This window comes from Melanostigma gelatinosum (genome assembly GCF_949748355.1).
Source record: "Melanostigma gelatinosum genome assembly, chromosome: 3".
NCBI lineage: Eukaryota > Metazoa > Chordata > Actinopteri > Perciformes > Zoarcidae > Melanostigma > Melanostigma gelatinosum.
Window position 1 is genome coordinate 6,001,318 of NC_136636.1, and position 23,549 is coordinate 6,024,866.

General features: G+C 47.2%; 1 protein-coding gene across 6 annotated transcripts in view; it reads left to right on the top strand.

Annotated features, from left to right (window-relative positions):
* Positions 1 to 23,549, top strand: part of foxp1b (forkhead box P1b) — a 95,670-nt gene that overhangs the window by 24,871 nt on the left and 47,250 nt on the right. For all 6 annotated transcript variants that reach the window (XM_079266169.1, XM_079266170.1, XM_079266164.1 and 3 more), the window contains exon 3: positions 17,857 to 17,985. In XM_079266169.1, coding sequence (XP_079122295.1) covers positions 17,857 to 17,985 — 129 coding nt within the window. The remainder of the gene's footprint in view (positions 1 to 17,856; positions 17,986 to 23,549) is intronic.

The window sequence follows — 23,549 nt, forward strand, 5'->3', positions numbered from 1 at the left end:
TCGGACCTTTTAAATAGAGTTTTTGGATTAATCAATGAATAATTTGCATAGTTCAAGCCCATTATTGGTCGTGTTTTTCTTCTTTGGTTTCACGTTTTGATATGTTTTTAAATGATGTACCGTATGTTGTTTGTATAGCACATATTATAGAACCTCCTACATTGTGATACCATGGCCACCATTAAAATATCAAGATAGACACATCACTGTTTTGGGCAATGTCGCTCCAGGACTCAAGTTGAAAATAATATACGAATAAAATTATTATGTGACATCGAATTCAACCAATGTCAAAGCAATGACATTTCCGTCATCATAACAGCACCAGTGTGTATATCCCTTTTCTGTGATACAGGGGAGAGAGAAAAAATTGACAGCTCTGTTTTTTTTAGTTTACACGGTGGAATATGACAAACGGCCGGTGCCGGTGATCAAATGAGCCTTCATTGAAGTAAATATGCGCGGACAGCCACACCGTGTACAGGTCTCTCAGAGTAAATTTGATTGTTTGACATGTATTCACCCATCAAAGTATGTATCAGTGATTAATAACAACCCCCGCTGCGCGCTCAGCAGTGACATGGCCTCTATTTGAGAGAAAAATGGCACAGGTCGGCGTTCACCGGCGAATAGCTGTATACCATTTAGAGAATGATATGCCGTGATGGGATGTCTCGTCATAAATAACAGTGATGGCACCTCCGCGTCCCGTGAATGGCATGTGCCGTAAATACTTCGCCGGGCCACAGACAATTGTTCGTATAAATCCTCGTGCAACCTTTTTCTCCTACTAAAAAAGAAGAAGAGGGGAAAAAAAAGAAGATATATATATTATTTAAATGGACGGTAAAAGAAAACCAAATGTTCTCTTCCTCCTCAGTTGGAGAGAGACCTCCGGAGCAGGGCCGCTCCCTCGCTGTGGTCTCTGATGCGCTGTTGTTATTTGCTTGTTTACAATCTTTGACATGATGTAATGGGATGGCTGTGAAAGTACTAGCCAGTAAATGGCACAGCAAATAAGACAGTCCTTTATGCCTCCCCCCCCCCCCCTCCTCTTTTCTCCTCTCCCCCCTCCTTTTTATTTCCCTTGTTTTTTTTCTTCCTCCCTGCAAGCGGGGGAATATGTCCTGCATTTGACTGAAGGAACATGAGCCTTGAATATAAGTAACTGTTTTTTTGCATTAGGTACTCCCTGGAGGTAGGGGGGGGGGGGGAAATATCATGTCCCTGCGTGAAATGTGAATGTGAAATCTAGCAGAAAGAAATATTCATGACCATTTTTTGCTTGATTAGAGCTGGATGACATGCCTAAGGAGACAGCGAGTGGACAAAAGGCAGCAGTGCCGCTTCTGGGCAGATGTTAAAGAAAGAGTTGTTTAGGGAGGAGGCCATTCTGTCCGGGGGCTCTCTGGGTGTGCACGTGTGTGTGCGTGTGTGTTGGTATGGTGGTGGTGGGGGGGGGGGGGGGGGTCGAGTTCGAAGCATAATAGAAGGAAATTGAGTAAGTCCTACAGGAGTGCACTGGGAGGCAGATGGAGAGCACGCAAGATCCATCACTCGTCTCGTTCTCAGACACACAGAACACAAGTAATGTCTCTCAGATGGACGCTCGTAAAACCGGGATACTGGTAACAATTTATCAACCGGTTTAGCCGAACTGGGTTCTGTGCCAAGGCACAGTCAACTGTTTTTGGCTGTTTGCTGCTACCGCAGTGGTTTTCTGAATTTTACTTTGATTTGTGATTTCACTGCCCGAGGATGAAAAGAGAGGAACGCTCGGCAGTGATCGGAGCATGCTGCTGTACACCGTGCAGGTGTTGAGTCTGCACACCGCCCACAACAGGTAAAGTGTGTTCAGATGACCCGCAGGTGCTCTGAATCAATACGGAGGAAACTCTAATCTAGTTTACTTTTATTAATGACACTGGAATTTGTCGAGTTAATTTGGCCACATTAGCTTAGATTATGCTACAGTATTAGCGCTTGATATGTTTGGCAAGCCACTGCTATCAGTTGTTTTTTTTCTTAACTAGTGCGGTGGCTGTTCGGGCCGATTGGGCCGTTCGACGGTGTAACAGTTAATAGGGGTCGCCTCTCAAGACGCCACACAGTGTGCACATAAAGCACCGCTGTTAAATATTCCATTTTAGTCGGATTTGCAAAATTCAGACTCGGTTATCCCGGCTTCTGTCGAATCAAATCTATCATTCGTATCCGCTATATTATATTATATTATATATATATAGGTTACAGCTGCAATCATGCATTAAGTTGACTTTTGTTGTTGATTGATGCAGTGCTTTTGTAGATATAAATAAATAGAATAAATAAATAAAGTTAAACATTTCCTATTTATATTGTAAATATTTTGATCCACATGTGTGCATGAGAATGCTCTCACCTGGTAAAACAGCTGGAGTGAATGTACGGGACACAGAATTCAGACATCAGTATTTAAGCAGTTCTAATATTTTAGTCATCACTCTGCATAATACCTTATTGTATACGCGCCTTTCAAAAGCTGAAATTGCCACTTAGGAAACTTGATAGTGTGGAATACATCCCCCCCCGTCAACCATAAAGTTAATGCCGTTTTGTCTGCACATTCGCATATTTTACACCCGATACGTTGTATTAGCATAGATTGCATACAGTAATGGCGAGGGCCAAAACAAGGATTGTTGAGAACCTACAGGGCCCACGCATGGATAATTGAGTCGTATGGATGGGAAACTGCACCTGGTGTCAGCAATTTAGTATTTGCAACTGTTGTCAGTGAATATGCATCCTATTAGGACACTATATGCAATTCGGGGAGCGTGGCAGCGCGTGAATGTGTCGGCTAACAGCATGTGCTCAGGGCCAACAGAGAGATATGTCCCTGCTGTCTGCACGTCCACGTCACTGAGGTGTAAACGTTTTTATTGCTGTACGTCAGGCCGGGGAGATCTCCGCTGTCATCGCCACTCACAACAGGCTTATTTATAAAGGGTGTGTGATGGGACGAGCGCCAACATGTGAATGATCAGTTAATTGCCGCATTGATGCAATTGTCTCCGTTGCAGCAGCAGCAACCCGTCTCGGGCAGCAGGTTGATCGTGTTTAGACGGTGACAGGCGGAGAAGCCGCAGCTCTTAGAGCCTTTTCCAATGGATCAGAGAAGTACAAAATTGAGAGTGTGATTCATTTTTCAATTTCTCTCTGCGGATATCTAATAATTGTGCCCATAGATAGCCAAGGGCTCTTATTAAACATTAACATGCAAAAAAAGGAGAGAAGTTAGAATCAGAAAGATGCTATTTTGGATTGAATAATGTAAAATATCTTTAGGGCAACAGGGAAAGAAGCACACTCGTCCAGGTTTATTCTTCAAATGTTTCCCACCACTCCTAATTACTGAGCTCTTATCTGCACACTCAACACCATATTTATTTTTCCTCGTCGCGAAATGCTAATTTCTCCTAACCTTTTCAGAACATATACATGCCAGTAATTTTTAAAAAGGAATCATTAGAGTTGTCAGTCGGTCTCTGCCAGGATTGTGTTTTTAATTGGAATGTAACTCCACCGGATGGACAAAGTTTTTATTTTTTAATTCAAGTTTTTATAATTAACGCGAGGTCCGTCTCCAGCATACAAATGCTCGGCTCTTTGATCTGGTAAAGGGAGTGATGCGAGAGGCACGTGGTTCTTATTGAAACACACCAGCGAGGCACTTTGCCTTTAAGAAGCCGGACCGTGGAGGAGCTTCCACCTTCGCCTCTCTCTCTCTCTCTCTCTCTCTCTCTCTCTCTCTCTCTCTCTCTCTCTCTCTCTCTCTCATTCCCTGCTTCCCCCGGTGCTGTCTCCATCACTTTGCTCACTTCCACATAATATCATCTTCATCTCAGATTGCCGTGGCACAGGGGAACTGCATTTGCTGATCAGATTTGGCTTGGCTAACGCCTCCTCCCCAGAATGGGGGGGGGACGGGGGACGTGTGCGTAACGCTTGCCTGAGCCCAGCCACCGCTGGCTGATTGAGTGGTCCTGCCTGTCACAGGACAAGATAACCACATCAGTAAATACCACGCCGGCTCTACCAGGGGCAGCGCTGCACTCCGCGCGTGCGTCTTTGCAAATACATTTTCAGCTCTCCTTTTGTGTCGCGTCGTCGTCGTCCGAGAGGCCAAATTGTGACGCGCGTTGAGTCCGTTCTCTTTTGACTCCGTTTCTGTCGGAGCTCTGAAGGAGGCGAATGAAAGCGCGCCAACACACAGCCGTGTTGTACCGGCTCTCTGCCTCTCCAAGGGGAATTCTGACTCAAGTTACAGTTAGATTTTTCGTCTCAATTTGATGAGGTCTCTTGCCGATATCGCACCACCAGACTCCGGTTTCACAGTGTGATCTTTTTTATATCTTCCCCCCCCCCTCTTCAAAACGGCACCGGCATCGAAGACGGATTGAATTAGCGATTTGTGGTGTATTTATCTCGATCCGAGAGTAATTGCGTGCTCTCTGTCTTTGCACTCAAGCTCAATGAAAACAATAAATGGTGTCCTTATCTTCTGGAGTGAAATCAAGATAGGCGCAGGAGGCTGCGAGTTATTTGTGGGTGATTTGGGGGAGGGGGGGGGGGGGAGCTGGGGAAGGAGGGACAGGAAATGGACACCCGTCTCACATTACCTCTCGCCATACTGCAGGAGATGGAGGGAGGCAGAGGGAAGGTTTTTTAATCAGTAGGAATATAAAAGTGTCAAAGATGTGCCTTAGCCCTGCAATGAGTGAAATCTGGTCAACTCCCGTGTTAAATTGAAAACGGGGCCGCTGGGATTCGGAGGTGAGGGGACGGGGACCCAGTGGTGGCAGCATTTTGGTCAATTATCGCAATCGCCTGTGCTCCGTTCTTCTCCTGAGGCCTCTCCCCGGCTGTCTGGCTCACTGCACAACCAAGAACACATGCAGCAAAACAAGACGGTTTTTAATACCAGCACATGTTTCTGATATGGTTCATCGTAGAGTCAAAGGAATACTTCACCCAGAAAATGACCCATCTGTACGTCAATTACTCACCCCGGGTTACCTTGAACTCAGGGTACTTTGTTTTTCTCGATGCCTCCTCAGTGAATAGAGGAACTAGAAAGGTGCGCTCGATAGAATGCAGATGTCCGTGTCTCTTTATTGTGTGATTGAATGAATACCCCCCCCCCCCTCGTCTAAACACCATTGGGCCGTAAAACACAATCCGTTCAAACTCAATAATAAGCAGCTATGTGTGCAGGCGCTCGGCTCGAAGTCATCGTCTATTACACTCCATGCAATCTTTGCCAAAAACTAAATGAAACCTGCAAAGCCGTCTGCCCGACAGATGCGTCGAGGCTCAGCAGTGTGTGCACTGGTAGTTACGTTAGCTGTTAGCGGTTAGCCTAACACACCATCCAAAAACAGTAAAAGTGAGCCCCAGAGCAGCGGGGGCCGGTTACGAGTTAGTAGTGAGCGAGGAGTTAGCAGGCGGTCAATGGCAGCACAAAACGGGCAGTAAAAGGTGTTTTGGGAAAGGCTGAGTCACAGCAAACACGAGAGGTCCTTGAGCATGCGGCTCTGACCGGGCACCCAAAATACAACGCGGACTGCCGCAGCGGAAAACAAGATTAGCCGTGGACAGATACACAGGTGCACACGCACGCACGCACGTGACCGATCGCATGATCCTCTTGGCGGAGATAAAAAACGGAGAAAAGTCTTGATAAATTGAAGTACCGGTAAATGGCCGCCACATAAACAAGCACCACTACGTCGGGACATCTGTTTACATCCTCTCACGTAGCTCCTTATCATCCACGTCTCGTTCGTTTATTTATTCTCACTACTTCCCAAAACACATGTATCTTCCGCATGAACATATTTATTCGTGCGAGTCCGAGGTGAGACTTGGATTATTGAAACTACGTTTTCCTCAATAATTCAAGGTAACACGGGGTGATTCATGAATATTTATACAATTCATTTTCTGGGGGAAGTATTACTTTCAGTCCCTTAAATGTAACGTGTTGCCCACAGACGTGTGCTTTGATTCCAGGTCTTTGCTCGCTCTACGAGTCATGAATGAAAAAGTGTGTGTTCCTCTGTACCTCTGCTCTGCCTGTAGGGGCATCGGGCTAGACACGACAGCGGCGTGTGTCCTGGCGTATCCCAGCAGCCTCTCTGGCTGGAGAGAAAAGGATCACTTCCTGGCAGGTGCGATGTGGGGAGCCACAGCTCCTGCCTTTTCGCTGACTCGCTACAGAGTGTGGTTAAAAAGTAAACTGGGGGGGGGGGGTGAAAGTTACCCGCCACTCTATTAATACGTGTACAGTATGTGTTCAGTCCATTTTAACCACCTGAGCGGGAGCCAGGAAGCACTTGCAACCACATTTGAACCAGATGTTTAAGAGGGAGAAGAAACGCCTCACAAGAGTCTTGCAATCAAAATGATTGTCTTCACGGGTGGATGTTTACAAAGTGTTAATGTGATATTCTGCAGAGTCTGCTTTTATGTGTTGGAACTTGATGAATGCTTCTGCCTGTTAAAAGACCAGCACCGTTTCCTTAATATAGGAGCAGTGCAGTGTATAAATGCCTTCACAGGGACGTCTGCAGTCAGCCGTGATCCCACTCCTTTTCACCAGACGGGCCTCTTTGAGAGACAGTCAAAGAAGCACCGGCAGAGATTCGTAGCCACGGGGCAACAGCGCTGCCGCAACCTGTCCTCTTGCCAAGCCCTCGTATCAGATGGAGGCACAGTGTCATCATAATTCATATTCCACGAGATCAAACAGTGATTTCTAATTTGATCCTGTGTGTTTTAATTTATTTATTTCCCTACCTGATTGGGGCGAGTCAAATGGAAATATACAGCATGTAGGCTGACGTCTAATGGAATCCCCTCCTTTTGCTTCAGGGGGAGTTTGTTTTTGGAGCATATTAGCTTTGGCGGCGTTGTAGTCTGACGACGATTTCTCTCAGGAATCGATGTTTAATTTGAATAATCAAAAAAAAAAAAGAGCTTTTTTTTGGTTTGCGGGGACATCCGCGTCCCAGATGAACAAAGAAGTAAATGAGGGGGAAGAAAAACAGGTAATTATGCCGAACCAGTAAATGAATGACCCACTGACCCTCAGTCCTAATTGATTTTGTAGAGGCGAATCGTTTTTATCACCCATTCTGATGTGTTTTTGTTAACTGTCTTTTAGCTTCTTTTTCCCGATGTAATTAATTGGTTTATGTGAATACAGAATCAAATAGTAGAAACGGTATTGGAGGACATCTGCGTCTCTTCCATTTACCAGCAGGGCAATTATAGTTGGCAGCCTGCGCGCTGTGGAATGATGTCATATCCTGGAAGAAGAGCAAAGACTTCACCTCCCACCAGAGTCATCAAAGCCACAATGCTATTTCGCTTTATTTACTGTTCATAAAAAAAACATAACGCATACCATTAACATACTGCTGGCTGTCTGGTGGAGTGGTTAGGCTTGTAGGTACACAAATTATGCAAAGGAAGGAAAAAAAAAAGAAGTCTGCAGCAGCTGTGTGTATTTCAGAAACGGCGTTGATCAGAGAGCCGCCGCCGCCGGGTCGGGCCGTCGACCTCGCACGCCGCTGCAAATATGCGGCGGTCAGCGGGCGCATGCCAAGTCGCGGTGCAACGCTACGTGTGCAGGCGCGCTGTCTGGGCGATGACATGCTTTGCATGTAAATCCTTTTAGCGGTTCACCTCCGAGTGAACCCACTGAAAGCCATTCTGGTGCTGGCTTAAAGACAGAGGTGTGTTTTTATGACTAGGCGAGGCACGTCCTCTCCAAGGCCCTCAAGCACTGTGTCCCTCTACCCTCCCCTTTAATCACTGTATCAACCACTCTCATAAACTCCATGAGGTGTGTATGAGTGTAGGTGTGTGTGTGTGTGTTTGCTTGCGTGTGTGTGTGTGTGTGTGTGTGAGCACCGTCTACGCGTCCGTGAGCATGTGCCCTTCCTTATTTCCCCCATTTTTTAACTTAATCAGCAAAAATAAAAGCCGTTGTAAGCCGGCTCATATTAAAGGGGTGATTATTGGTAATAAATACTTTTTATACATACTTATTACAGAGGCAGTTTTGTTCTTGCGCTTAATGAGAGCAATTTGATTTGCTTGAGAGATTACAGTTTCCCAGAATTAATGCGGCAATCCCCATTCCAAGATAGAGTGAGATCTAAGATTCTTCACAGGTCGTGTGCTGCTAGATGCACCCCTCTCACATAGCAGCTAATGGAGTTGAACAGCAGTCTGTCATTCCCCCCCCACCCCCCACCCACCCACCGCCCCAGCAGCTCTATAGCCCACATGCCCTTGGTTCCTGCAGAGCTTGTTGTTTGGGCTACTTCTGCCACCTGCATTTTACTTTTACCTCTTATTCACACCAACTGCTGCTAAGTGCCTCTCTCTGGGAAAAAAAAAGAAGAAGAAGAAACGGGGGGGTGATGGTGATTTATTGTATCTATGCAATGTTCAGTCATCAATGAAAATTCAACATCTGGACAAATTATTCACACAATTGCACTAATTCAAATGGTTTTCAAGTTGCATCAGGGCCCGTTTTTTTTAATGTTTTTTTTTATTTTTTAGCCATAGTTTTTTCTACTACGCCGGTTTGTCGCCGTTTAATATTTCCATCACATGTTTATGTAAGCCCTTCAAGCTTAGCGCATAACTTAATTTGAGTTGTGATCATCTTCTCCCGCGACATTTATTGGAGCCTGCAGCCTGCAGGTCTCAGCGCCTAAAGCTGAAGGTGGCTCCGGCAGATTGAGGGCGGCCAATTCCGCCTCCGCACTGCACTCCGCATGTTAATTAAGCTCGAGGTGGTTTGGAAAAGTGCTTACGCCCAAAGGACTTATTTCACCAGTTGTTAGTCGATAAACACACGGAATTGTGAACTGTGGATGTGGCTCCAAGTACTTCTGATGGCCTAAGATTTTATCTTCAGTGGGACTGTTGATGGATCCCTTGTTGCCTGAAAGCAACTCAAAAGCATGGATTTGTCATTAAATGGGTGTTAATTGTGTTGGTGGTGTTGCCATTATTTCCCAGATGTCCCACCTCTTCCTTTAACTCTTTTGCTTTCATTCCCTGCCTCTGATGCTCGCTTCTGGAACAGTTGACAGTTGATGTAAGTTGGCTGCAGCTTTAAGGGGCATTGACATGTTGCATCTAAAAATGCATGGAAAACGCCAGCCGTGCCACTTTCATCCATTACTACAAGGTGCGTGGGAGGTAGCACTGCTGTCTGCGCCTGCTGTTACTAATCAAGCAAAATCTATGACAGTGATGAAATTGCGATAATTTAGCAGCAAGCGTCTCGGACTAAACTAAACAAACGTACGCACATCTACATTGACGGCACTGGATATGATTGCGTAACATTAAACCGTTTTGTGCGATGAACTAGCTGCCGCTTTCAGCCATGTGCAGGCCCTCACCACTACACACTGGCATTTTGTGAGTAGTTGTGTTCAATACATTTGGTGCATGTAATGTAAAGCAGTTATCCTATCATAAACATACAGTTTATGGCTGTGCAATACTTCAGTTTCCATCATTGCTGTACGCAATGCTGAACCGATGGCACTTCTCGATTGTGCTTGCATTAAACGGGTGGCCCGGCCCGACTCAGCTCACCTTTGGTACCAGGTTATTTTCACCATTTTGTTTTCCACCATGGATCTTACTCCCTCAGTGTAGGCTTTCTCATACACCTTCCACATCTTCCTGCTGTGTCAATACAGATTTTAAAAATAATTAGAATATAAAAAATCACTTGAACCACCACCACCAAAAAAAAATACAAAATTGGGGCCCACCATGTGTCATATCACCTGCCTGTGAGACTATAATACATTACAGTCCAGTGTGACGGGTGATGTGTCTGACCCTGCTGAAGATTACTCCTCTTAATGGCTGGAGCTGATCAGATTTTTCTTCCCCTCCTCCCTATTCTCTTTTCCCTTTCTTTATTCCTGGCGGCACAGGATCATATTGCCCATCTTGGAATGACTTCAACAGAGACACTGCTATTCCCAGGGAGCTGTCTCTCCCCGCTGCAACTCAATCCATAGCCAATTGGACCGGCCTTGTGATTTATAGAAAATCCTCTCCTTTCCGAGGAGCTCTCGCTCCACACACACACACACACACACAGACTGGGAATTCTCCCCCAGCAGCTCGTGTTGTGTTGGGTCTCAGGTCAGCACGGTTCAAGGCAGTGAGCATCATTGGGGAAAGATGTACAGTGGAAAAACCACACAAAGCCGTCCCATAAAGGCTACGGGTGCGTTCCTTTTGTGCAAGGTACATGAAGCGGGGAAAAAAAACCCTCTTTTCGATTTCAGTGTCTCGATGAAACGGGACGCTTTTGAGAAGACACTCGCCCGCTCTTCGGGGCGGATGTCATTGCTCATCTAGTCTTCAAGGGAACAGTCAAAGGTTAGCTGTGGGCAGTGTCACGCTTGTTGTGTGCCGTACTGATTAGTGGGATTATTCATCTAGATGAGTTGCTTTTGCATCGCCCCGTGGCGCCGAAGCTGAAGAGTGGTCAGCTGACAACACAGGGCCATCAGTTCGGGCCCCGAGCAGCGCGGCTCTCCATCACCGTGGCTGAACTTACCCCCCCCCCCCCCCCCCATCCCCCCCGCCCCGCCAACCCTTCCTTTGACGCTGTACTATAGCCGCTCGCCGACCGCATTCATCTATATTCCCCACAACTAAATTGTAAGCTTTAGGGGGGGTTTACCGGTCGTCCCGGGTGTATCAATAATGTTGAGTCTAGTATTCTAGGTCTCACGCTGGGTTTTTGGAAGCACTCACTTTCCCAAGCACAACACCCCCCCCTTTGCTACAAAGTGATGCAACGCTTCCAACACAGAGGCAATCGGCGGAAGGGGGGCGCGTGTTTTCTAACAGTCCGTCTAAGCGCCCGGCACAGTTGGCGCGCCTCTGCTCTCTTGCTCCCACTTTATCAACTTGACGGATATGATCGCTGTATTCAGTGGTGGGCATCCTGAGGCATCATATGCTCAGAACAAAAAGCTAAGGTCAGGGAGAGGCGGGCTGCTGAGATCTGCCCGCTGCATCGTTCCCAGATCGTTTTTCTCTCTTCTCTTTTTAGCTCATTTTAGCCTCTCACTCACATACTTTTATTTTCTCTCTCTCTCTCTCTCTATCTCTCTCTCCATCTGCCTCTAAATGACACCGAAGCACCGACTGCTCCTCCGACTGATTTGCCTGCGTGTGACCTCCCTCCTTTTAGTGGAGCCATTCACAGGCAACGCTGCAGTCCAAACGCCCGGCTCTTGGCGGGTAGACGGTGACACGCGGCTGTGCGCTGATAGGCTTTCCACTGGAGTGGATTAAATCAGCATCAGGCTAGTGGAGCTGATTACCCCAATATGAAAATGCAGTATCTTAATGGTACATATTTTCATGAGGCAGCCCAGTTGCCTTTCATTTTGCGGCTAATATGTCTATTCTTATGAGTCATTTACTTCTTTAATTACCTTTTGCAGCAGATGCACAATGGTGTATTAATGTGAATGATTTTTACTGCCACTTTATCATACTGAGCCCGTGAAGTTGAAAGGCGTAATTGAGGCGGAAGAGCGACTCATGAGAGGAACAATATTTAGCTGACAGCTCCTCTTGTACTCTGGGAGGGTGTTTATGAGTTTACACCGCACTAAAGCTGTAATAAACACAGTATTCCTTTTGATAATGGCGGGGGGACGGAAACGCTTTTCACTCGGATCTGCTGGCTTATTTAATCATCCCGGGAAGTTGAAGAATCAGACAACACGCTGAATGTGTGTGTGTGTGTGTGTGTGCTCACTTGCGCGTCGTCTTGTCACCGTGTGTGTTTTGCATAATTTATTTTTTTTCTCCCTTTTTTGTTTTTGGTGGGCAAATGAAGACGCTGTTCTGCAGCAGCCTTATGTGCAGCATGTGCAACTCTGACGATCCATGTCATTTGCATGCGTCGCGTCTTGTGTGTTTTGTCTGCAGCCTGTGTACTCGCTCTGATCCGGGCCACTCTCAATGGAAGGCCTTCTTTAGCCATCTGTTGTTAAGCTGCTGGCGAGGCAAGGCCGGGGGAATCCAAACAAACGGCGAGCACACAGCAAACGGAAGCTGTCAGGCCGGCATAGCCGAGCTGACCTCGCCGGGTTGGAGGGGAGGGGGGGGGGGGGGGGATGACCCCTCTGTACCAGGCTCCGAGCGCCCGAACCGCCTGGTCGGGGCACTGTTTACCCTCCCCTCTGCACCTCCTGCAACCTCCTCCTCCTCCCCTCTGCTACATTCTCCTTCTCCTTTTGTACCTCTCTCTCCTATGTTTCACACTCTCCCTCCATCTGTCTGTGCCCCCTCTCCTCTCCCTCTTTTCACTCCCTCCATCATCAGTCCTGCTTCACAGCGCCCTCTCTTCTATCTCCGCTCGCAGTTAATAACTTTGCTTTCGTCGTGTTTTTCTTACAGTCAAAAAAACATTTGTCAAGGCAGCGCATTACCTGTTATGGGAAGAGGGAGAGAGGAGGGAGGGAGGGAGGGAGGGTATATTGGACAAACAAAACGGGCTTTTTATTGAAGTCAGATTTGGTCTTATGTAAGTGCACGCACTGCGTTATTGTTTGAACGTGGATATTTGAAATGTTTAGTGTTGTCATAAATATTAATAGATTCGTTGAAAAGTGCAGCGGAGGAAGGGAAATGTAGTAGTTGGGGAGTGGGTATGAAACGTTGATTTATTTATGTATTCTACATGAATTAGTTTGGGAATCTAAACACAGACTGGAGAGTGTTGTTGCGAGGGTCCTGTAATGTGCGAGGTTTGAGCATCGGGGGCCTGTTTTCCATGTGGAGTGGCTTTTTGGAAACGGCATTAATTACATACTCACTGCAGACTTCCCCTGCTTTGCATTGCAGATAAACGTCTGTATTACAGAGGAGAAGGGGGGGGGGCGGTGCAATTAATATAAATAGACATGATTCTGACTGCTTATCAGCGTACATGTTTAAAAATCGCCCCCTGCCGAATTAAAAATACAAAAACGATACGCATTTCAATTAAAATGACAAGTGTTCCAAGTGAATTCCATTACTACATGTTTGCACAGTAAGAACCTGTCGGACACTGTATCTGCACGCCGTCACGTCAATGTAGAACCGCTGGCTACAATAGCTCGCATCGTTTATGGAATGATCGGATGATGATTGTAACGTTGAGCTTCACGTGTTAGCAACTGACGCTCAGGAGCTGCTCGCGGAGAAGCAGAGGGGGCCTCGTCTTTGAAAAGGAAACAAGGAAACAGCACGAGTGACAAATGTCAGGTGAGTTGAGACGTGCGATCAGTCAGAAAGTCAAGCAGATCACCTTGACATTTAGCCCCCCCCCACCCCACCCCCACCCCCGAGCGAGACCAGAGGGCCCGGTGTCTTCAGAGCCGGACTACATTAAGAGCTAACCTATTAGTTGTGTTGTTGCTGTCTGTTTCTGAGCCACGCTCCCCTGACTAACAATGCCTCGCATAAAAACGTGGCCGCTGAGTAAATACGCTGAATCTCTCACACACACACACAAGCAGATGCACATCTCGTTCCGTCTCCCTTTCTCCGAGTGGCCGCAGGGATCCAGTTACACCTGCCTGCACATCTTCTAGCAATTACCATTTCACGCTCAAGGTCTTCCCCCAGCCGTGGCAAGAGGAGCCGGACGTTTACAGAACTAAAGAGGTCTCTCTGTCGATGGGCCCTGAACAAACTACGCTGGCTCCCGGCTTCTCACCGTCGAGCCGGTTCCCTCCCTCCGCATTCAGCCGCATCGTGTCCGTTTGCTCTGGACCTTTCATCACGCGCCTCTTTTCTGTTCATAAAAAGCGACGTGAGCGACGCGTGTCTGTCCCACGTCCCTCTCCATCCCTTTTCCTTTATGCGCGGTTAAGACGTGGTAGCGCGGGTCAGTAAAGTCGCATTAAAATGAGATTAAAGGGAGACGCATCTGAGATATATTTTTACGTCGTCGTGGGGAAAAGAAAAGGTGCAATGGGGGGGTTTTTGGCTGAGAGCGGACTTGACTGTGTGGCAACGCTCTGAGCTGGGATTTGTCAGACACCCAGAGCTGGCTTTAGCAGCAGGAAACCCCAAAGCCTGTAAATAATCCACATGTGCAGACTGCACATAAAGACATCCAGCACTTAGCGGTTCCCTTATCGCAGCGTGATAGCCCAGGGACACAAGAGAGACGCCAAGGTGTGAAAGTAGATGCAAACGCCTGTTTTTTATTATTGAGGAAGTTGCGTTAACCGGCTGTGAACTTTGAACGCATTTGAGATGGGGGAATATAAAAGAGGAGCGTCAAATGACAAGGATACAGAATTGCACCGGCTTTGTTGCTGATACAAAAAAACAACAAACGTTGTCATGTGCTGGAGGGTGTTTTCTAATCAAAAGCACCTGGAGGGCTCACTCCCTCTGTGGTGTGTGTCTGCAGACCCACGAAGCAGTGAGCGTGGCGTGTCGTCCAGTTCTACACTCGTGTTCTAAATCCCGGTAACACGCTCGCCTCTCAAACAGTCCGTTTGCCATTATAATGGGACGGCTGTAGTCTTGTTGACACAGCAGACGGGACGCGTCAACACACAGTGTGTCACTAATCCTGTGTTTTTCAAGTGAACAGCTTTTTACATTACAATGTAATATCGCACGTCTATCGAGCGTCCAGTACCTTTTGAATGGAAGATCAAAAGAAGATAAATTCCGGAGGAGGAGGAGGAGGAGGAGGAGGAGGAGGAGCTCTGAGTGGGTGCTGTAATATTGCAGGTTCACTGTTCCTGTATCTACTCGCGTTAACTTTCCGTGCTTCAAATGAAGATGACAGAGAACAGACTTCCCAGAAACGCACCTCTTCATCCATTACTGTCTGAATTTCCTATCATATCCTGTTGACTCAACTCTTTGTTCCAACACCCTCTGTTGTAAACCCAGACAAACACACACACACACACACATTTCTCTGCATGTGTCATCAGTTACAGGGGAAAAGAAAACAGACAAGTTTGTTTACTCTTCAGTGTGCCCGTAATACCACGCCTTGGGCGCTGTGAAGGATTTCGTAACAGCATTTTTTTTTTTGGTCTCTTGAATTTCCTCATGAATTATCAGCGTCTTACTGTCTTAGTCATTCAAGCTCGCTCTCTCGCTCACATGATGCCTAATTTGCTGACTACGTTGACACCACCTCACCCAAGTTATGTTCATATTTACCGACAGCATGTGGCCGGTATTGTTTTCACTTTGCGTGTGTGTCATCGTGTAATCGTGTCAAAATGTGGTCCTGGAGACACCTACCGTAACGGGAAGTACCACAGAAGTGGTTTGGAGTACTTTGTTGGGTGTTAATGTGTCTTTCTGTCTGTGGACAGATGTTCTCACCGCGACAGCGTCACATCCGTGAACGATGCGGTCGAGAAACGTTCACCGGTGTGTAGCGGAGATCAAAATGAAGGCCGAGTTTGAAGACGGGTGGTTAGGGGGGTAGAAACCGGGTGCTGGGGGGTTCCCCACTGGTTCCCTCAACAAAAATCCAATGGGATCACTTCTTTGGATTATAGCAGATAAAAACGTGGAAATATCAAGTTTATGATACTTAGAGACTTATAGATACTGACATTAGGATGCAAACAAACTACACCGCTGTCACATGACTTCACGTCACCGCCACTAAGATAAAGGTGGACGAGCGTCCGGTGTGATGAAACCCCCTTTACTCCCCTTTACTCCCCTTTACCCCCCTTTACTCCCCTTTACTCCCCTTTACCCCCCTTTACTCCCCTTTACTCCCCTTTACCCCCCTTTACCCCCCTTTACTCCCCTTTACTCCCCTGGCCCAATTTCAATGTCTCGCAAGAAGGTGAAGTATGAATATTGTCTTAAAAGCTGGTGACTTTGATAACTTTCGTATTATATTTTGATGCTGACATCAATCGATCATATTTTTTAGGTTTGTTCTTAATTCATTAGTTTTACTGAGGAAAAACAAGGTCAGTGTTTAATCAAACTCAAAAGGCATTTTTCTTTTATTTTGAGGACTTTCAATAAGATTTTTCACCATTTTAAAACATTTCGTATCTGTTTTTGATTGAGGTTTCACAAGTTTAGAAGTTTTCCGATCCCTTCACCGCGTCGGCTCATTTCACGTCGTGTGTGTGTTTTTTTTTTAGCATGTTTTTCGCCCCGATTGTCAGTTCCTCCGGAGTAAAAGCTAAATGCCTGAACTGTAAGATGTAAATATTACGACCGTGTGGGAGTGAATCTTGCTCACACAGTTCTTGGTTTCAATTTGAACACTTTCCTTATGAGTGTCCTCGCCTGCCGGGGAGGTTGGGGGTGCTTCCCCTCCAACACAAATTTCAAAGGAGAGGACAATTAGGCATGCAGCATGAGATATATGTTGCTCTGGCGTCGTTCGTCTTTACGCGAGAGCTCCGAGACGGACGGAGAGAGGGACAAGTTGTGCACTTTAAAGTTGAGCGTGGTGAAATGCCAGCAGTGTGGCCTCTTTGTAGCCCGCGGTCATATTTATGCCTCATGATGTCATCCGACAGCCGTGTGTTTGGGAGGGACAACACACACACACACACACACAGAGATCATCATCCAGCTGTTCGCTCCAACCGCTAACCGTCTCTGGCCTTTCTGTCTTAAAGTGTCGTCAGACTTTACAGGCACTAAGACCAAGTTTTCTCTGTCGTTTCATCCGTCCACAGAGCTTTCTGTTTGCCCTTTCCCTGCAGATATCTGACTTTCACACAATCGTTCTCAGCTTTCCCTCCCTTGTTCACACGTCGCTCTTAACTTTTTCCTCTCTCTCTCTCTCTCTCTCTCTCTCTCTCTCTCTCTCTCTCTCTCTCAGTCTCTCTATCTTTTCCGTTAAACATTCCGCCGTTTCCTTTGACTAATTCCTGAACCCCTCAAATAATTGACCGGGGAAACCCTCCAGATCGTCCCGTCTTGCGAGACGAGCTGGGACGTGCCCCGGCTGTTTGTTTAATTGCGGCGGCGATCGTCTGAGGAACATGGAAAGAATGAGGCCAGTTATTTACCCAGATGGTTTACTGGTGGAGGTGTGAGGCTGGCCAGCTCACTGTGGGAACGTAGCGCTTGCTTTTCTTGGTATCGCTGACCGTTTTTCAAGACCGCTGTGTTTCCCCCCCCCCCCCTCCCTCGGCTCTCTCTCTCCAGCTTTGTTTGTTCTGGATGGCATGTTTGATTATTTATCGCGAGGGAAAAGGGAGTAGCTGGAGCAATAAACATGTGACTGCACTGTATTTTGTTTTCCACTGAGAAGGCCGTGTCCTTTCACAGATACTCGGAGCGGCTGTAAAGCCTTTTATTTGGGGAGTTTGACTGAGGATCAAAAGACGCTGATAGTGCTTCTGACCGCTGGTGTTTGCTGTGAGTGCATCTTATCAACAGATAAATATTTCTTCTGGCTGGCTTTTCTGTTTTTGTTTGTTTGTGCCTTATTCTTTCTCTGTGAATTAGTTTTGCATGTGATCATTGTTCCCGGTGTGTTTGTGGAGGCATCGTTCATGCCAGCCTTAGATTTATGACTGAATGAGTACGAAAAGATGCTCTGTAATGTTTGTTTGTTGTCTATCGCGAGGCCAAGGGGATATTGTTGTAAGTGGACACATCTGCTAAGACGAGAAGCATCAAAGTGTCCTCAAGGGACTTTTAGCAGATCTACTTCTAGCATTTCTATTGGATTGTTTGAAAAAAAAAAAAAACTCTTTATGCATTTCTCTTTATTAGGCTCTCCAAGTGGCGCGTCAGATACTCCTCCAGCAGCAGCAGCAGCAGCAGCAGCAGCAGCAGCAGCAGCAGCAGCAAAACACTGGCCGCAAGTCCCCCAAAGCCAACGACAAGCAGCAAAGCCTCCAGGTACCGGCACACACACTCTTGTTTATTTACCCGTGATGATAATCAGACGGCTCGCTTATTTGACTCTGTGGTTGATGAAATTACAAAAAAAAAAAAAAAAAACAAGTAAGAAAAGAGGGGAACTTGTGCAACTCGCTCTAGAACACGATGTGCGAGAAAAAGCACTTCGCTGGGGAACAAACAGGAAATAAAAATCGGCAGTGCAACATTTGCAATCCTCGCGTATTGTGTGTGATTTAGCAACACACACACACACACACACACACACACACACACACACACACACACACACACACACACACACACACACAATCAACCATCCAGTGGTATGCAGGCATGAGATATATAGGCCAGAATGTTCTGTGTGGCCAGTTCACCTCATCCAGAGTCATTCCAGTGCAGTGACACACATCAGCATGTTTAGTGGCTGATCCTGACTTCTGTTTGTGGAAAAATTTGGTTTTTTTTTTCCTTCTCACTGACTGCACTTAGTTTAGGAGGTGAAAGCAGGAGAAAGTTCCTCCCACGGAGATGAGAGTCCGGTCAAGCAGAGGAAACTCCATGCTGTCTCTGTTTGCCTTTCATCGCTGCTCTACACACACACACACACACACACACACACACACACACACACATTCACACTCTCGTGGAGCAGCCCACCGGTGGGTGGGTGGGTGTGGTGTTGTAATGTGAATATCTGATGCGATATTTACGGTAATTTCGGATCAGCTGCCTCGGAGATGTACGTCTTTGTGTTTGAACAAGCAGCGGTTGTTTGTGTCGGTGTGAAATCGCAAACGACTTCAGGGCATATTTGGTAATTAATACTGAGGCCCTGCTCTCTCTCTCTCTCTGTGTATACATATATAATATTTAATACCCTCACTATCCCATTGGGGCTCCTTTTTAATGAGCTATTGTAGCAGCTAGGTCTAATGTCAGGTTGCGCAAAAGCCTCTTTGTTGTGCAGATGTCTTCGGAAATAGCTCCAGAGGATGAAGTATGACTGTGATGACCTTTCAGTTGTGCGCATATTTGTCAGGATTGAAATAAGTTGAAAGGATCAGACTAAACTGTTTCCTCGGCCTGCCGGGGAATTGTGCTGCAGAGGTCAACAGAGGGGACCACGGCGGCCGGTTCCAGCGTACAGCCAGTTGTTGGTACACAGTGAAGTACTAGACCATCTCCTGCACACAAAGACAAAATTAAAATTCTAATTTATTAATGTATACAGAGAGCTCGGCCAAGCTGTCACTCAGCTATTGAAAAGAGAGTCGGGCCCTTTCCCCCGCTTCCTCTCCCCTCCCCTGCCCGCCTCTTGTGCAGAGAGCACACAGCTTGCCGCGGTATCTAACCGACGCCGTAAATTGGCTGCTCTCTTAATGTCGTATATGTTGCGTTTTGCCGGGTTGAAGCTGCCATTGTGAGAAAAGCCACAGGTCCGGACAAGTGTTTGTTTTATCTCTGAATTACATATTGTGCTAATTAAACACACGGCGACCGCATACACGCACACAGCTTACAGCCAGGAGTTCATGCATAAACATCAGTGTGAGGAGGATGTATTACATTTGTTTTTCTTTTTTCTTTCTTCCCTCTCGTCGGCGAGGTTTCTCTTGTTTTCTCTCTCTCTCTCTCTCTCTCTCTCTCTCTTGCTCTCTCTCTCTCTCTCTCTCTCACACTCACACACACACACACAAACACACAAACACATTTTGTGAAGCTCCAGAGGGTTAGAGTCTCATCTCACTTCCTCTTTTAAGAACAAACCCCGCTGCCTGGAGGAGCCCCCTTCACACAGAACGTTCACCATCTCCATCACGCAGCCCGGATAATGATTCTCCGTTGAGCCGGACCGGGTCATCAAAAGACATGGTCCGGCAATTACGAGGCTGTGTAGTAAGCTGACACCCCATGGAAAGCACCTGATCTGGGGACGCGGGCTCCATTCATCTCAGCGGTCTTCCCATTAGGCACGAGGAGATGCGCCGAGAGACTTTCACTCATTTGGAGATGTGACTCACTTTCCAATTCCTTCTTATTCAAGTCAAAAAATAATGACGCGCGGTACATACAGAACATTTGAAGAAAAGAAAACACAAGAAAAAAAGACCTGTGTCGAGTAGCAAAGGGGGGAAAGTATGAGTCAAGCAAGCCTCAGGGTCCTTGATCAGCATTAAATGGCTCTTTGGTTTTATATCTCCAACAGGGCCCCCCCCCCCCCTACACACATACACACCCACTGGCCACCTCTGCCTCTGAATGAAGATGCCTCCACTGGATACTCAGCAGCCTGGAGGCGCTTTAATCAGGCCTCGGCATACAAACAGCTGCCGCGCTGGCTGGAAAGCAGCTAAACATACTTGACTGGTCAAAACAAGTCAGTAAATTACATTGACTGAATGACACGTGTGATTAAAAGAACCCATGTTTACCTTTTTTTTCGCCCGCCTCACACCTACGGTGGTGGCGCGCGGAGTGACGAGAGACCGGGCGACTCCCACGCCGCTAATTACCATTATCAGTGGAATGGTCGGGTTTGACTCATTAGTTCCATGTGCATTTAATTAGAGGCAGGCTGAAATTGGATTTAACTTATTACTTTTTCATGGATCACTTTCTTGTCATCACTTCAAATTGGATTGCAGCCCCAGGTAACTAATTATGCCAGCCGCAGGATCAGGAGTGGAGAAATAGGTAATTAGGAACAACACTGTCGGACCCTCGCTGATAGTCCACGGAGGAGGAGGAGGAGGAGGAGGAGGAGGAGGAGGAGGAGGAGGAGGAGGAGGAGGAGGAGGAGGAGGAGGAGGAGGAGGAGGAGGAGGAGGAGGAGGAGGAGGAGGAGGAGGAGGAGGAGGAGGAGGAGGAGGAGGAGGAGGAGGAGGAGGAGGAGGAGGAGGAGCTCGTTCTGCCGCGTCGCTCGGTTAACTACAAACCTCGACGCACGAGATCCCAGGTGGGCTCGGAACCTCCTACAGGGGATCATGTGGCGTTCAGCCGGGCTGGAGATGTTGTGTCAACATGGCGTCTTCGCCGTCAGCGTAACGCCTCGATTGTGCTCGTTTTCCCCATCCAGGACGGCGTCTTGAGATTAGGCCTTCATTATTCATGCCACTGGTACGCTGTGAGGTGTGGCCAGCAGCCAGCTGCGTGGACGCTGCTCCACTGACGTTGACGGGTTTGCTGTCTGCAGTGCGTCTGCACTGATCGCAATGGGAATCCACGAATGGCCAGATTCAGAGCGGATTGTCTGCGTGTAGAGGAGGGGAAACGAGAACGTCACCTCACTTGCTGTTGAGAGCGTTGAAATTCCGTCTTGAAGCGAAAGTCGGAAAGCATCGGAAGCTAAAAGAGCATCTTTGTACTTTGGGTTTCTTTGTGTTTTTTTATGTTCATTGTAATTGTGTGTTGGCCTTTTTTTAGTTTTTTTAAATGAGAAACACCGTTCACTCTCCTCTGATGAAGATAAACGTTGCGTTGAACAGTTCCATGATGTCAAAGGTGCATCACATGTTATTCCTCAGACACAGAGAAGCTCCTGATAATGTTTCAAAAACCATGCCAGCAGACAATCCTCTTATCTGTGCTGTTACCGGTTGAAGCCACAATCTTCACTTCTTTCTTCTACTTTTTTCTTCTTCTTCCTCTCTCTCTCTCTCTCTCTCTCTCTCTCTCTCTCTCTCTCTCTCTCTCTCTGTGTTTTCACACCATAGTGTACTACAGCCTCACAGAGGGCATCTCCAGGTCAAAAGATAATGTCTTTTCAGTTTACAGGATGAAAGCCTTTTAAGTTGCAGAGCGGCCCCTCCTCCCCACGTTTGCTCTTCACATCCTTCATTTGCGGCCTGTCGGGGGGGGGTGGAGGGGGGGGGCGTGATGTGACACAATCCAGGGGCCGAGGCTCTGTCTGACAGGACAGGCAGAAGCCGCCGGCTCTCTTTCTCTCCCTCTCCTACTGTTTTTGCAGCAGGCCCATGGCATTGTCCTGGCACATGTATACCACAGCGCTCCGATCTGTGAGTCATGAGAGCGCTAGGCCGTTGCCCGTCAGCTGGAGCTCAGCCAGTGCTGCGGGGCGATCTGAAGGCAGCCCGGCCGGCCAGTGGGCCAACGCGGCACGGCAGCGGTAGACGGCGAACACGAGACCGGATTAATGTTCTGTATTTTGTATTCAGTTCAAATACATTTGGGAGAATAAGAGGTGTAAGACAAACGTGCTGAGAGATAGAGACACGAATCAAAGCGTTGGCAATTTCCAATTGATTCACTCAACCGGCCTGTTGAAGTGCAATCATCTGCAGGTTGTTTTGCACAGAGCAGGAAGTAATTCACAGTTTGTGTGTTCATACCAGGTCTTAAAAATCAGAATCATTCTTTCAATGTCTATGGGAAAATGCTCCTACTTCTTTGTTGATTTATTACCTCGTGAGCGTCGGAGGAGCTGGCTGGTGGATTGTGGTACCTTTGGACAGAGCTAGGCTAGCTGTTTCCTCCTGTCTTTGAGATTAGCTAAGCTAACAGGCTGATGGTTGTAGTGTCAAATTCACCGTCAATCTTCTCATCTTACTCTTGGTAAAAAAAAAAAAAAAAAGTACAAATGTCAAACAATTCCTCTTCAAAGCTGCGTTATCTTTCCTGAAGACACTCTGGGTTGGAATTCTATTTGCTTCTTTGCCTCCGGGATGCGCTGCTACTATCAATATTTCAGGGAACATCGTTAAAGAATAGCCGTCTGCAAAGTGTCTCCAACGCTAAAAATCCCATAATTCCTCAGTCGTGTGCGTGATCCCCAGGAGGAGTTCATCTCTTTGTGTTGGTAAGAAGTCTCAAGGTGATGCTGTAATGAAATCTCATTTTGACGCGCGCGTTGCTTTGAGGTGATACAATCTGTCAGGACCGATCAGCAGCAACACGCCGGCTCTTTTGCTGCTTGTTTTCCTTGTCATATTGTAAAAAAATCTATCATGTGTACAGTGTAGATTAGAACCAGGTTTGGGATAATCCTGTCAGAATGAAGTCGTCTGTCCCAATTCCGCGCAGCCAAGCAGAAACTGGGTGGGTGTGTGAGGGGGGGGTGGGCTGCTGCGTTACGATCCATCTCCCAGCCAAGACGATGACTGTCGAATTGACTCCAGTCAGCCGCTGGGAGCCACTTACCATTTTTCGGGACCCTCTTATTCGTTTGAGGCCTGATGTTTTCTCACGCCTCCACCCCTCTCAGTCATCCACCCGCATACACACACACGCCCCCCCCCCCCCCCCTATCGAAATGTGTTGTATCTTTGTGTCATCCTCCGGCACTATATCTCGATGTGGAGCGTCTGTTGTTTGGAGTGATTCACACGCCCTTTGCGGAGGGTTGGGAGGACGGATGGGTTGCGCAGGCGACCGTGGCATTAATAAACACCAACAGTCATGCAAGGTGCAGTCAAGTCGGCGTCAGCTCACGAGACGCCCGCTTTCTCTTCGGGTGTCGTCGCGCGCACTTTTCTTTTGACAGCTCTGCGATTCTCTGGTTCCAATTCTTCACCGTTTGTTAGGAGCAGGAAAGAGAAATATTG